Source organism: Lacerta agilis, chromosome 3 (genome assembly GCF_009819535.1).
Source record: "Lacerta agilis isolate rLacAgi1 chromosome 3, rLacAgi1.pri, whole genome shotgun sequence".
Taxonomy (NCBI): Eukaryota; Metazoa; Chordata; class Lepidosauria; order Squamata; family Lacertidae; genus Lacerta; species Lacerta agilis.
The window spans coordinates 31153432-31167412 of NC_046314.1; the positions used below are offsets into that span (position 1 = coordinate 31153432).

General features: G+C 41.9%; 1 protein-coding gene across 2 annotated transcripts in view; it reads left to right on the forward strand.

The window, feature by feature from the left end:
* PRIM2 (DNA primase subunit 2) overlaps window positions 1–4273 on the forward strand; it is a 63262-nt gene extending 58989 nt beyond the window's left edge. Inside the window, exon 13 of one of the 2 annotated variants that reach the window (XM_033143190.1) lies at window positions 3925–4273. In XM_033143190.1, the coding sequence (XP_032999081.1) occupies window positions 3925–4152 (228 nt within the window). In that variant the 3' untranslated portion in view covers window positions 4153–4273. The remainder of the gene's footprint in view (window positions 1–3924) is intronic. The other variant, XM_033143191.1, reaches the window with a different exon arrangement.
* Window positions 4274–13981: the final 9708 nt, after the last annotated feature.

Genomic DNA, 13981 nt, shown 5'->3' on the forward strand with positions numbered 1-13981 from the left:
GTTTCATAGGTCCTAGCAAACAAAATGCAGATAAAGCAATAACACTTGATGTCTACATTTTTTCCCTTCCAGTTTCACCCCTCTTACAGGTTGGAAGAAGACACAGTTCCAAGTTGCATTGAAAAACAGTACATAAAGATTGATTAAATATACTGCTAGCAGAAAACCTCTCCCCACCCCACCCCCAAACTCCACCTCTGTCCAAAGACACCATCAACCCATATATTTAAATTCCAGCTCTTGTATATTTAGAATGGTTTGCATTATTCCACATAGTGTGTCTTGGAGTGAAGGAAAAAGCCATATCTGTTTACATATTTTAAAAGTCATAACACCTCCTCTCAAAAGTCCAAAGTGGTGTTTCCAATTTGCCTTACTATAACCAAGGGGAAATATTTGTAATTTACACCTCCCTTCTTATTTCTCTTGAAGGACAAGTAGCAAGGGTCCATCTCCATCTACTGGGCGAAAACCCTGCACACTTTTTCCCTGCTTTTGATTGGATAGCTTTCTCTGCCCCTTTCCCATCAACTGGGAAACTATAAAATGGGACGATTTCACGTGTTTGTCTGTCTTTTTTTGCCCCAGGGGCAGGGGATTTTGAATATGTTTCTCAGCATAGATGATCAGTTTATTTCTGTCTGCTAAAGATACAGAACATATTGTTAAAAACCTAATAACCTCTCCACCTTGCTGGGCAATACCAAAGATTTATATAATCCTACATCCTGTTCTCCACAGTGGCTTACAAGCTGTTTCTTAGGCAGAAGCAGAGCATAATGGCAATAGCCCTCCCGTAGCAACTGGTATCCAGAGGCTTCCTGTATCTGAACCTGGAGGATATCATATAGCCATCATTACTTGTAATCACTAATGGCTTTGCCCTCCATGAAAGGGTGTGTGTAGTGTGTGTGTTAGGTCCCCCCCCCCCCGGAACTGCTATCTTGATAATAGTGCTGTTCTTGTTAGCAAACATTTTGGAGGTCATTTTGGATTTAGGTTTGCTGCCTTTCTTGGTAGGTTTTGCATTTGGATTTGTACCATGGCCAGTTCATCTACGTAGATCATTTGTAGGGAACCTCTAGCCCATGGGCTTGATTAAACCTGCTTTTTTGGCCTTTGTGAAAAGGAAGACATTCTAAGCATGCTGCCAATTCTTCCTGTCCACTGGATGCTAGAATTCGATGGCTTTTTCTGTTGCCCTGTCCCACAAAAACCAATCAGTCATCTGTTTCCCCTGGTGAGGAATGAAAATATTTATGAATACAGCAAGAGGAAAAAATGAATTTCAATATAGAAGAATACTAAGCAAAGCATTAAAATTCAAGGTTATGCCTTCTAATGTGGAATATATTCTTTTGCATATTATTATTTTACTTTGAAATGTATTGAGAAATTGTGAGTGTTGGTGCCACATTGAGCTTCAAGTTTTATTTAAATATAATGGAATTGCTTTCTGGTGCCAGAATATTAAAATTGAGACCCAAAAGTCAGACTATAAGGAAAACACTTAAGTTATCTCTTTGTATTGTTGCAGCTATAGTAATATGGTGTTCTTAAAAGGAGACAGAACAATGATATAACCAACACAAAATATAAATGATTAAATTTATAGCTTAATACATGGTTAAGGAATAAATATTGGTGGCATTGCAATTCTAATGCCCTCTGTGAGTCACAGAGATCAATAGATTCATAGTTTTCATAGGGGCAAATGGAGGGAATGAATTGTTATTCTTACTTATGGCAAACTGCTAGAATTGTTCCCATTCAGGTTTTCGTTTGTTTGTGTGTCAATTATTTCTTTGTCCTAACTGATAAACTGGCGCCTTTTTATATCTAAATAAATGTGCTCTTTGTGCTTTGATAGCTATAAATGTTTTGCTATCATGAGTGATTTGGCTGAGCCAATATTATTAATAAGGATAATAAAACAGATGTGCTGAAGCATTGGTTTTTTTAGTAAGCTGTCAAGCTCATTTGGTTGCAAGCAATATAATTAGAGCGGCTCCATTTAAATGGGCAATGCTCATATCCCTGGCTAAAAGGAAACTGCCGCTTGCAAACGTAGCTATGCAAAGACCAATGTGTTTGATATTGTGGTTATTGTTGTCTTTCTAATGGCTTTCCTTTCCCAGGAAATATGCATCTTGTTTATGTTTATAGACAAAAGGATTGATTTGCTTATTTGATTTCTCGGTGGTCAAAATTTAGTTAAGAGCAAGTTATTAGAGAGAAAGAAAGTGTATAAATAGCAATGCAGCATACAGTATCTGAAATAATTCCATATGGCTTTGTATTTTTTGTGTTTTGTGTTGTTTTTTTTAATAGCAGCTTGCCTCATTATCACTTGCCACTTTGTAGCTTCTTGATTAAAACCCCAAGATCACACAGGTTCAACACCATTGCTTCAGATCCTTAGTAAAACCACACAATACGACGCCAAAAGGAACCCAGGCTTTGTGTTAAGGAAGGACACTGGTTAGAATGAACAGAATCTGAGGAAAGCTTTGAGGCCTTAGTAGATGAAATACAGAGCAGATGAAATAGAGATACTTGTTTTTATATCCAGTGTCCTTTACCTCATGTCAGTTTAGATTACAAGCTTTGCTGGTGTGTTGTTTTGTTTTTTACAGGGCACGATAAATGATGTCTCCCCCCCCCTCTACCTCAGATGTCATGCTTGGAACTGAGTAGCTAGAGTGGGGCAGGGGGAAGGAGCCATTTAAAACTAAATGCCTTTTCAGGTTTTTCTTTTGAGAGGAATTAAGGTCAGAATGTTTTTGAAAAGTATGTAGGATACGTTAGCAAACTTTGTTCCCCCACCAAAAAAAACAACCCCAAGCATCCATCATCTTTAAGGTAGAGCTTTTACTTAATATCTTAGCACTAATGCTTTATGCAACGTGTTATAAACAGAAGTTTATTTTTATTGGTACTTGTTAAATCACCAAGACGTTTCAAAGGAAGCTATTTGGAAATGCAGTGAAATAAATAAAAAATATGTTTTGAAAATACGTTCTCTACAGAAGAAGTAGCCTTCTCTGAATAAAATAGCTAGGGCTTGCCTTCAAAGATAACTAATTTAATCATAGCTTGAACGTGTGGTTGTGTGTGTGTGTGTAAAATCTGTTCTGAATATAGATTTATTTCCATGAGAATTTGGTAGCTCTAATGTGGCTTCCACATTTGACTTGTTGGTAAGAATTCTCTGTTTTGATCTGTAAAACTATCAGTGATTTAGTTGTCTCCCCACACAGAAGTGTAGAATTTGAACCTGGACATACTCAAATACAATTGAGTAGAAAGAAGATGCTAGCCTAACACTGAGAGCAGTTGTTCTCTTAACAAGCCATTCTCTGGATCTACCACTCTGCAACCTTATATCCACTTACCTGGAAGTAGGACACATTGATTCCAGTGGGACTTACTTTTGAGTAGACATGCATAGGCTTGTGCTGTGAGTGTGCAGTTAGGACTTTCCCTTTTTCTTTTATTGGTGTGCTACTTCACCTGAGCAAATACTTTTTAAAATTTATTTACAGCTGGAATGAATGTTTGTGGTTCCCATAGCCAAAAAGTTAACTGAAACTTCAGCATTACCTGCAGTTTATTATGCAATGGCCTCTTTGGATTTTGGCCTGTGTATTTGTCTCTTTAAAAAAAAAACAACAAACAAATAAACCTGTCCTCTTAGGTTGCTGTTGCAACAAGACAGGGAAACTGAGTATCAAAACATGTTTCGGCTCTTAGCAGCTTTTATCGAGCAATGTTTCACGGAGGCTGAACTAATGTATATCTTTCCTCTCAACGCTGGCTATCTCAAAGCTTGAACAAAGTGAAGTTTTTAGCGTGCATTTCAACTCAAGGGTGTGTGAAGTACAGTGACAGAACATGTTTTTCCCTTCTTCTTCTTTTGCACAGGTCAATGATACTGGGTTTTCTTTGAACCACCCAAATCAGTATTTTGCAGAGAGTCAGCAGCTACTCGGTGGCATCAAGGATATCAAGAAAGAACAAAGGCAGCCTGAAAGCTCCCACCCAAAGCACAGCAGCCACACAAGTATAAATACAACCTCCACTACTTCTTCTGTAAATACAACAGAGGAAATGGAACTGGAGGGACTTGATGACTACTTTGCTGAAGATTAAGAAGCATCTGTTTCCATTTTGCAATATACTTTTTACCATCTCTATATTTTGAAGTAGCTCTTTTGAGGGTCAGGAGCTGGCATCATGGTGTACATAGGCCTCTTGAATGCTGCCTTAAACAGAAAAGGGAAAACACATTGTCAAGCATCCAACTTGTGCATCAGAAAACTGCAAGGTCGTTTGCAAGATCCTAACGACGGTGCATTTCCATTTCTGTGAGCAAAGCTAAACCTCCCACCTCCTCCCTGGGCTCTCTGTTACCGTGCAGCTTATTTCCTTCTCTATTTTTCTTAATAAAGCGGATTCTGAAATGTAGATGAGTGGATGCATTTCTTGCGGTTTTTAGGTGATAACTGCTAGATAGCATTACATGCAATTCATAACAGCTTATGAATGGCTTGTAGAAATATACAAAAGCTGTCTTGCTGTGATCTGAAGTAGCAAAGACTGCTGTTTGAAAAAGAAACTAGGTTTTAACTGCATGATGCCAAATATATTTACACTTAAATGGGTGGGTTGGTCATAGCCACCATAATTAAAATGAAGAGCTTCACATCCACTCTGGAAGCCCTATCTAGTAAGAAAGTTTCGTATCTGAAACCATAAAACTTCAACCAAAATCTATGCATGAAAAACATGTACAGTGGTGCCTCACGTTACAAATGCTTCTGGTTATAAACTCCACTAACCTGAAAGAGTTACTTCAAGTTGAGAACTTAGCCCCAGGAAATTGTGTGCCGGCGGCACAGCAGCAGCAACAGGCCCCATTAGCAAAAGCATGCCTCAGGTTAAGAACAGTTTCAGGTTAAGAACGGACCTCCAGAACGAATTAAGTTCGTAACTAGAGGTACCATTCGTTCCGGAGCTCCCATTAATGCAGTGGAGCCGCACTTAAGTAAATTAAGTATATTACAACCTCAGTCACTTTCTAGGGTAGCTTGTTCTTCCCTGGTAATGCCAGAGTCAACCAGCAATGCCAGACTCCTGATGCTGAAATGGTTGTTTATTCTGATATTGCTCCTGCAGGATTCTCAGTGCCGCTGAGAAGTGGGCAGGCCCACGCTTTCAGCACTAGGATGCAAAATTTGGCTTATTTTGCTTATTTATAGAACTCATTAGGCCTGTTTTGATACTGCTGTTATTTTTCAGTTCTCATATACACTACTAGCTGAGGCCAACATAGGCAGGCTGGGCGAAGTCCTGGTTTAAGCTGCAGTTGTTACTGACAGGAACTACGGTAAGAGGACTCATCATGTACAGCAACTCCAAAGTCTACTGCAGCTCACTTGGACTGGTAGTCAAGCTCAGCCAAACAAGGATGTATGATCTCCTATTAAAGGTAAAGGTAAAGGACCCCTGACAGTTAAGTCTAGTCGCGAACGACTCTGGGGTTGTGGTACTCATCTCGCTTTACTGGCCCAGGGAGCCGACGTTTGTCCGCAGACAATCTCCTATCCACCAGTTTTGGTTTCTTCTGTTTCCATTCTTAAGTTTAGTTAGAATAGTTTTGTTTCCTACATTTTGTATGTTGCTTTCACTAATGTGTTCATTTTTTATACACACTTTACCCAAGTTAAGTGCGTTCGTGTGCACATGACTCGGCTGGAGAACTGCATCGCTAAATTTGGATTCTGAAGGATGGCTGTGTTCACGAATTGCTTCAGAAAGTGTGGATTTGGTAGGCAAACATAATGAAATATGAAATAAATCCCCTTCTGTATACCTTCTGCCTGAGTCCTTTATCATTCTCCTTTTAGTTACCCTTTTCCTTTAGCGTAAAGTACACCCATCTTAAGAAAATTATCTATTAATTTAGACTGCAATCCTTCAGTTAGGGATGTCCCCATATTGTCCTTGGCCCAATTATGCTAGTTGGTCACTTGCAACACTGCATTGTTGGTGAAACTCCCATTGGTATCATATATATACTTCAAGCACCAAAGGGAGGAAAGTCACTCCAGAAACCAGTTGCTTCTGAATGCCAGTTGCTAGAAACCATAGGAGAGGAGAGTGTTCTTGTACTCATGTTCTGCTTGCAGGATTCCCACAGGCATCTGGTTGGTTACTGTGAGAACAGGATGCTGGACTAGATGGGCCAATGGCCTGATCTATCAGGCTATACTTATGTTCACAGAACACAATGACACTCGCAACTACAAGGGCAACACCTCTGACCCACCAATCATAAGGTGACACTATGATGATGCTTCCCTAAAAGCAATGGAAGCTGCAAATCCACTTATGGCAACGGGAAGGTGCAGATGAAGGTGTATCTCGTTGCTCAGGCCTTTCAGGAAAGGTAAGATGTATAGAGGATCTTGTATGTTTTGGTTGCTGTCAATGTCTTAAGGTTTTGTAGTTTTAAGCTGTTTATGGTTAAGTTTGATTTTGAAGCTTATTTCTGCCATGGGATGCCCTACTGTTGAATTTTACAGTGTAAGTTCTTTGGGGCAGGGGCCTGTCCTCTTTCATTCATGAAGATCTACTTTTCTTGCAGTATCACATTGGATTTAACGCCTGCATTTAATGCTTGCCATATTTAATCCAGTGCCATGTTAAGCAAGTCCAATTCTTCAAAGTGTTGGCTTTCTGTTTCTCATCCTCTGGTCCCTGTAAAATCAAAACCCCTATGTCTCCAGATGCTTGATAGAATTTCTAATTTTAGAGAACGGTTTGGGCTGCCTGGCTGTCTCTTCGAGTAGTTAGCTCACTTGTTCCTCATCCTCGATGCCTATGTAGTAGGAAAACTGGTATGGTAAGGGTTGTCGTGTTTTCAGCTTTTCTGTTGACAAGCTGCTTTAGGATTATCTTTTGTCTTTGGCTGTACTTCAGCCGGGCAGCTGAAGAGGAAATACTATGGTTACGCTGGAAATGGCATTACCTTTTGTCTGGGCTCTTAACATTTCACGCTTGTGCAGCCATTAGCTGAAGGAGAGATACTAGAAGAACAGTGTTTGGGGAAATAGAAGAGCCTGAGGTTAATTGCTCCCGAGAGAAGGCTTGCTTGGCACCTCTTACCTACAACAGAATGCTGATCGGTTGGTAGGTAAGCCTGGGCTGCAACTCTGGAGCATTGACTGATCCTCTGAGGCTGTCACTCCCCATCCAGCTCCACCCCTTGCCTTGAAGACAAAGTTCCACCTGGAATTTATTTCTGCTGCTTACAACCCAAGATATAACAAGGATGAGTGTGTTGACATTAGGCTGTTGCATGCTCTCTCCCTCTCCCTCTCCCTCTCCCTCTCTCCCCCTCTCTCATAATTCTGGGTTGTAGACAACAACAAAAACAATTAACACACCACAAATTGATGAACTGCAGCATTATAGTCCTGGTTAATTGTCAGTTGAATGCTATTTTTAACAATACCTTTTAAAAAAAAAGTTATTAAAATTGTAAAAATGGTGCCATTGCCTTTCAAGCAAGTTTCCCACAGTGCTCTGCACCCCCTCTGCAAAGTCAAAACAGAATAAAAATAGCTGAACTTTGCAAACATGTAAAAAGCAGCAACGAAACCATAAGCTAGGATTCAGTTGATTAAAGGCGGGGGGAGCTCAGGCTTTAGAGCTGAATGTGACCTTCTAAGGGTTCTCTGTCTGGCCTCTAGAATGCTCCCCAGGCCCCACGCTTCCCTGGAATTGTCTCAGACCACAAGCATTTTTGCCTAGCTGGAATGAGTCTTTGAAATCTGATAATGCCTCTTGGTTCTTCAAGAGGGAGAATAAAAGATACAGAGGGATGTGGGATTGTGTGTTATTCTGCTCCTTTACCTCTGGCCACACACACTACTGACATGTGGCCCTCAGAAGATCACCCAGAAAGGAATGATTGCATAAAGTATGCCTCTCAGCGCTTCAGCGGCAGAATATTCATAATGGGTACTATCCAGAAATGACTGTGAACTTAAATCCCAGTGCACTCTGTGCCTAACTTTCCCTGATCAGCCCCCCATGTGTACTGTAATTATTGGAACAGGAAAGGGTTTCCCCCCTTTAAACAGATCTTGCATTTTCCTATGAAGTCAGCACAGATCCCTCTGGTGGAAAGGGCCTGAACAGCACATAATGGGTTTGCACAACATTCATCATCATCCATCTTTCCCTAATGGAAAACTACAGGAGCTTTGATGAATGGAGAGTGCGATTTGGCCAATTTTGCCTGAGCTCCTTAAAGTGTTTGGTGTGCACTCCCCGCTGCTATGGTGCTATTTTGTAACTTCTGATAGCAACAACTTTTCAGCCTTGCCCTGATGTTGCCGATTGTACCGCTCCAAACAGCTGCTGTGATCCTGGAGGGATTGTTGTTCTGCTGTGATACATCTAATTGTGCCAAACTAGTAAGAACAAAGCACACATCCAGGAGTGCAGGAAGCACCCCTGGAAAAGGCAAGGCTCTATTTTGCTGGGGACATCAGTGGGCTGAAACTGAAGGAGAAGGAGAGTTTGGATTTGATATCCCTAAGGAGTCTCAAAGCAGCTAACATTCTCCTTTCCCTTCCTTCCCCACAACAAACACTCTGTGAGGTGAGTGAGGCTGAGAGACTTCAGAGAAGTGTGACTAGCGCAAGGTCACCCAGCAGCTGCATGTGAAGGAGCGGGGAATCGAACCCGTTTCACCAGATTATAAGTCCACTGCTCTAAAACCACTACACCACACTGGCTCTCTTGTAAATGGCGTTCTTCGAGCCACCTCTGCCAATTGTATGGGTGGCTGGAGAACCACCATCGACTTGACATTTGTAGTATGAAAAGAAGATAAAGGAAAGCAGTGCCACCTCAACCTCTTAAATTAGAACTGTTGCATCAGTGCAGGAACTGGGGTACTTCCAGTAGCTTCAATGCAATTTCCCCTCTTTGTTCTTTTGTGCTGCAAATGCTTTCTCCTTTTGGAGGCTGAGTCCAGTTGCAGCAACTTGCAGTCACCCCTGCAGTTTACTGAGAGACAGAGAGATTACAATAGAGTTTTCTCCATTATTGTTAGAGGGACATGTTTTTAGAGGAGGAAATTAATTGCCCCTCCTGGAAGAACAAAGCTCAGTATTGACATTTTGGTGGTTCTCCTAACTTGCACATCTCGTTGCTGGCTGATTTATTTTCTTCATTTAGATTTTAGTTAAAAACCAGAATGGACTCTTGGTTCACAAGCTGCTTCATCCTCTGCAGTGCTTAGTTTGGATGGCGGCGCAGGCAAGCTTTCTAAGAAGAAATTTGCTGCCAGTCACTTGGGGCATTCATCCTGATTTGCTTGCACACAAAGTTTACATGGAGGTGAGATTCTAGCTAGCTGAGCATTCCTACTGATTGATTGTGGGGAGCTTACAGGACAGTGGCCATGTGTCCTGATTTGCTTGAGGGGCGTTTGTACATTTTTCACTTAGTCATTTGCCCACCTCATGTTTTTCCCATGCATTTCCCTGTCACTTATCCAAACTGCAAAAAAGGCTGATCTTTTGGAATTTGTTGTGTTGGGGGAACCGAGTGCTTTGATCCATTATAACTGCCGAAACCTAAATGTTCCTTCTGCATTTGAATCCTTTCCCGCAAAATATAGTCTGGAGCTGCCCTTAGATTCTGTGGTGTTCTCGCCTGTGGGAGGGCTGATGAAAATGAATGCCTCTTTCAGGCAAAGTACCACCCAAGTGACCACCTAGGTGCCACCGGCCTCCACTGCCCTCAAGGCTGGCACCACCCATTAGGTACAGTATCATGTTAGGCCTTTCCTCACGGTTTTATTTTACCATGGAAAGTAACTCTGGATGGCTTCGGGTTGAGCTGAAGATTTGGTGTGTGTGGATGAAAGAAAGAGGCTATTTAACCCATTTCTTTCCTCACACACACACACACACACCCCACACACCCCAAAGCCGCTTTTCTCCTTGAGAATAAAATATATTGGTCCCTTTGTCTTTTATCGATTGGGGAGAAAAGTAGCTTGGGGTCAGCAATTTTGAGCAGCCACCCACCTGTGAACTGGTTTGAGACGCCAAGCTGCAGTTTAGTAGAATGTGTCATCTTGAATTGGCCACCAAGGGGGCGAATTCCTGTACTGTATTATAGATGTAAACCAGCCGCTGTAATTAGAAACGTGAATACAGCACAGGCTCCCTCCGACTGAAGACAGTGTGTTTAATTCCTGCTTGCCCGCGTGCTTTAAGAAGCAGCTTTTCCTCTTGAATAAGATGAATGAATACCAGCGTCGTCGCCCATCACCCCCGAATTCCCTACTGACTACATTTTATTAGGTACCAAAATGAAGAAATCCAGAACCAGCTTTGAGCCATATTATTGTTTTTGTTTGTTTCAGTTAATAGTCGGGGGGGGGGGGGGAGAAGAAGAAACGGTTGAAAACTGCACTTAAAACCTGAAAAAGTTAGAATCTGTGTTTTCTTGAGCACACTCATTGATTACGGTGGTATGGCACAGGGGAAATTACTGCATTTGGAATGCTTCTCTAATCCCTGCAATTCCCCACACAGTAATGTACACAGTCATCATTTGGGGTTTTTTGGGGTTTTTTTTGTCTCAGTGGAACATTAATGCGCATGGAAGAGGCTGCTGGGAGGATGAGCAGGGATTCTTTGCCTGCTCTTTGCTTTTGGGTCGATCGTTGTGTTGCTTTGGCTGTCCAGTGACTTGCTCTGCCCTCTCCCCTTCTGGATTCTGTGTCTGTCTTGGAATCCCTGTGCACATCAGTTTGCCTATCATTCTCAAAACCTTGCTTGAACCTTTCTGAACGAGCTCTGCTCCGCTCATCCCCTCCATCCCAAGCTGCCAATGACATTAGTCCAGGAAAATCTATGTTATGCTTCTACGCTCTTCACCCTGGGCTTCTCAGAGGATGTGAAATGTTAAAAGTATTCCCAGCCAGTTTGTGTTTGCCCCAATTAAAAGGTCTGTCCACAGTGCAGTAGAGCCATCTCTGTAATGTTATGGGTGGAATCCAGAGAAGAGGAAACACAACTCCACTCATGTGGTGGAGTTCTCTCAATTCCTCCCCATGACAACAGTCTCCTGTGTCCTCCAAAAGCCACTGCTGAGGACCAAAGGACCCTTTGAGACGAGATGGGGAAACTGGAAGAATATGTGCATGAGAGGAACAGCCTTTCTGCTCATGCAAAACACTTTTGGATCCAAGTCTATGCTTTCAACTTCCAGAGAACTTTCATGTGATCCCCACCCAGAAAGCTTCACAGAGTCAGACCTTCTTACCTTCAGCAACAGAACCATGTTATGCATATTAAGAAAATCTTCTGCCTCCACTGTTGGAAGCAGTATGCCTCAGGAGACCAGCTGCTGAGTATCACAAGTGAGGAGAGCAGTGTTGCATTTTCAGGTCCTGCTTGAGAGCTTCCCATAGGCATCTGGCTTACCACTATGAGAACAGCATGCTGGACTTAGGTGTGATCCAGAAGGGCTCTAATGTTCTTGGGGCCATGTTTGCTCCATATTACTAGGTCAAAATGTTGGACAGATGCATCCAACATTGGCCCAAGGGGATGCACCTCAGAGGTCTTTGGCATTACACTCAGTTGTGCTTCATTAAGACATCTGCCTCCCACTGAACGGTTTAATTCCCAGAGCCTATGATGAACCACCTGTTCTAGGAATCCCGCAAGATGTTGGTATGCATGTAAGGCAGAAAAATCAACCAAGCTGAAGGATATCAGGTGCTGCCCTTCTGAAGTTCAGTGGGCTGTTCTCTCTGAAGAGCAATTATTCCTTATGGCCAGCCCCCCCCCCCCCGTGCTTTCAAATGCAAACAAATCTTTTCACAAATGTCATAGATGGGTCACGACACTCCAGTGCATACAGAATGAACACCTTAACTTTATTGCAAAGACTGCATGTGTTAAAAAAAGGAACATATTGTGCTGACATTGTAAGGAAGCCCTTGACGTCTGATAGTTTAACTGAGTCTCTTAATGTTTGACAAATGATTCCAGTTCAGCATCTGCCTTTGAAAGCAGGAGATAATATGGGACTGGCTCAATGTTAAACACTTTTTCTAGGGCAGCATGCAATTTGATGGGCTGCAGGGAAAGCTAACAGCTTTATACAATGGCCCGCTTCCAAATGGCCACACAATTCTTTTCCTTACGTCGAAATTACAGTGTTTTACAAAAGGGGGAAAAGGCAGGGGGGATTTCTTAGCTGGGATGTTCTTTATTTATTGAAGATGTGAAAGCTTCAAGTGCAAGTGAAATGCAATGTCTAATATTTGCAAATTGTTCCAGAATGAAAGTGAAGCAATTGGCCTCTGCTCTCTGTAATATTTCTGTATTGCTATCATTAAGCCCCATTGGGTTGATGCTTTGATAAGTGGTGGTCAGATGCTGGCCTTCAAGATTGCTATATGCAAGCTCCCCACCCCCTTTTTTCTTTTGGTGTATGTATGTGTTCCTACCCCTTTTGTTTTTGTATTCAGCAATACTTGATGCTATATAATGGGAAGTGAAAGAGAAATCTTAAATTTGGAAGCAGAGGAAAAGCTGAGCAAGGAAATGTTTCTCAGCTGTGATTTGCTTTCTTGCAGGAGCCTCATTTTCTTTAAAATTGTATGCTAAACATAACCTGTAAACTTGTCATCCGGGTGCATAAAATCCATATTAATTGCCAAAATGAGATGTAGTGGGAGGGACTCGGGTCTGCCTGGAAGGTGTCTATTGTCAAGGAAGGCAACTCTGCACACACTCAGGGGCACACTCATTTTAATTACAGTGGTACCTCGGGTTAAGAACTTAATTCATTCTGGAGGTCCGTTCTTAACCTGAAACTGTTCTTAACCTGAGGTACCACTTTAGCTAATGGGGGCCTCCCGCTGCTGCCGCACGATTTCTGTTCTCATCCTGAAGCAAAGTTCTTAACCCAAGTTACTATTTCTGGGTTAGCGGAGTCTGTAACCTGAAGCGTCTGTAACCCGAGGTACCACTGTATTCCTTCTCATGTTCTCTACATTGCAGAGAGAGAGAGAGAAACGTTAACAATGAAGTCAAAGAAAAAAGAAATTGATTTCCCCAGCCCCCTGAACTGAAAAGTCCAAAATGTTGCAACCTTTCCCCATAAGGGAGTTGCAAGCCCTTTATCATTTCGGTTGCTGTTTTTTTTCTGCACCATTTGCAGCTCAGTAGTATCCTTTTTGAGGTGCAGTAACCAGAAACTGTACACAGTATCCAAGTGTGGCTGCACCATTTTTTGGTATAACAGAATTGTGGTTCTGGCAGTTTTATTTTCAGTCCCTCTCCTAATTATCTCTAACATGGGATTCATTCTTCTTTTCAGCTACCAAACACTGCACCAACATCCACCAGATTCCTTTCCTGCCATTTCAAATCCCATTGGCACATATGTTGTTATTATTTTTGCTGCACGTACTTCACTTTACACTTCTTTACATCATTAAATTGCATTTTCCAGTTTTAGGCTTTCCATACGTCAGGAACATTCCTCACATGTCCTGGTTTTGGGGAAAACCCAGATGTATGTCAATGCGGTAGAAAAAGCAGCGGAAACGGCTCCAAAAACTTAAAATCACTATTTTGGGTTTCCCCTCAAACAATTTGGGTTTGTTTCCCCCAAAAAGCTCAACCATTCTGGTGGTTTCCTTAAAAAAAAGCTCACTCTTTGTGGGTGTCAGGAATCTTACTTTTTGAAATATGGCAACCCTACCAGTTTAGGGCAAGCTCCTTTTATAGCTCCTCACAATCCCCTTACATTTTTACCACCTTCAACAATTTGATGTCATCAACAAATCTGGAAAAGTCACTGCTCACCCCTATTTCCAGATCATTTAGGAAGAACTTTAAAAAGCACAGGTACCACTACAGATACATTC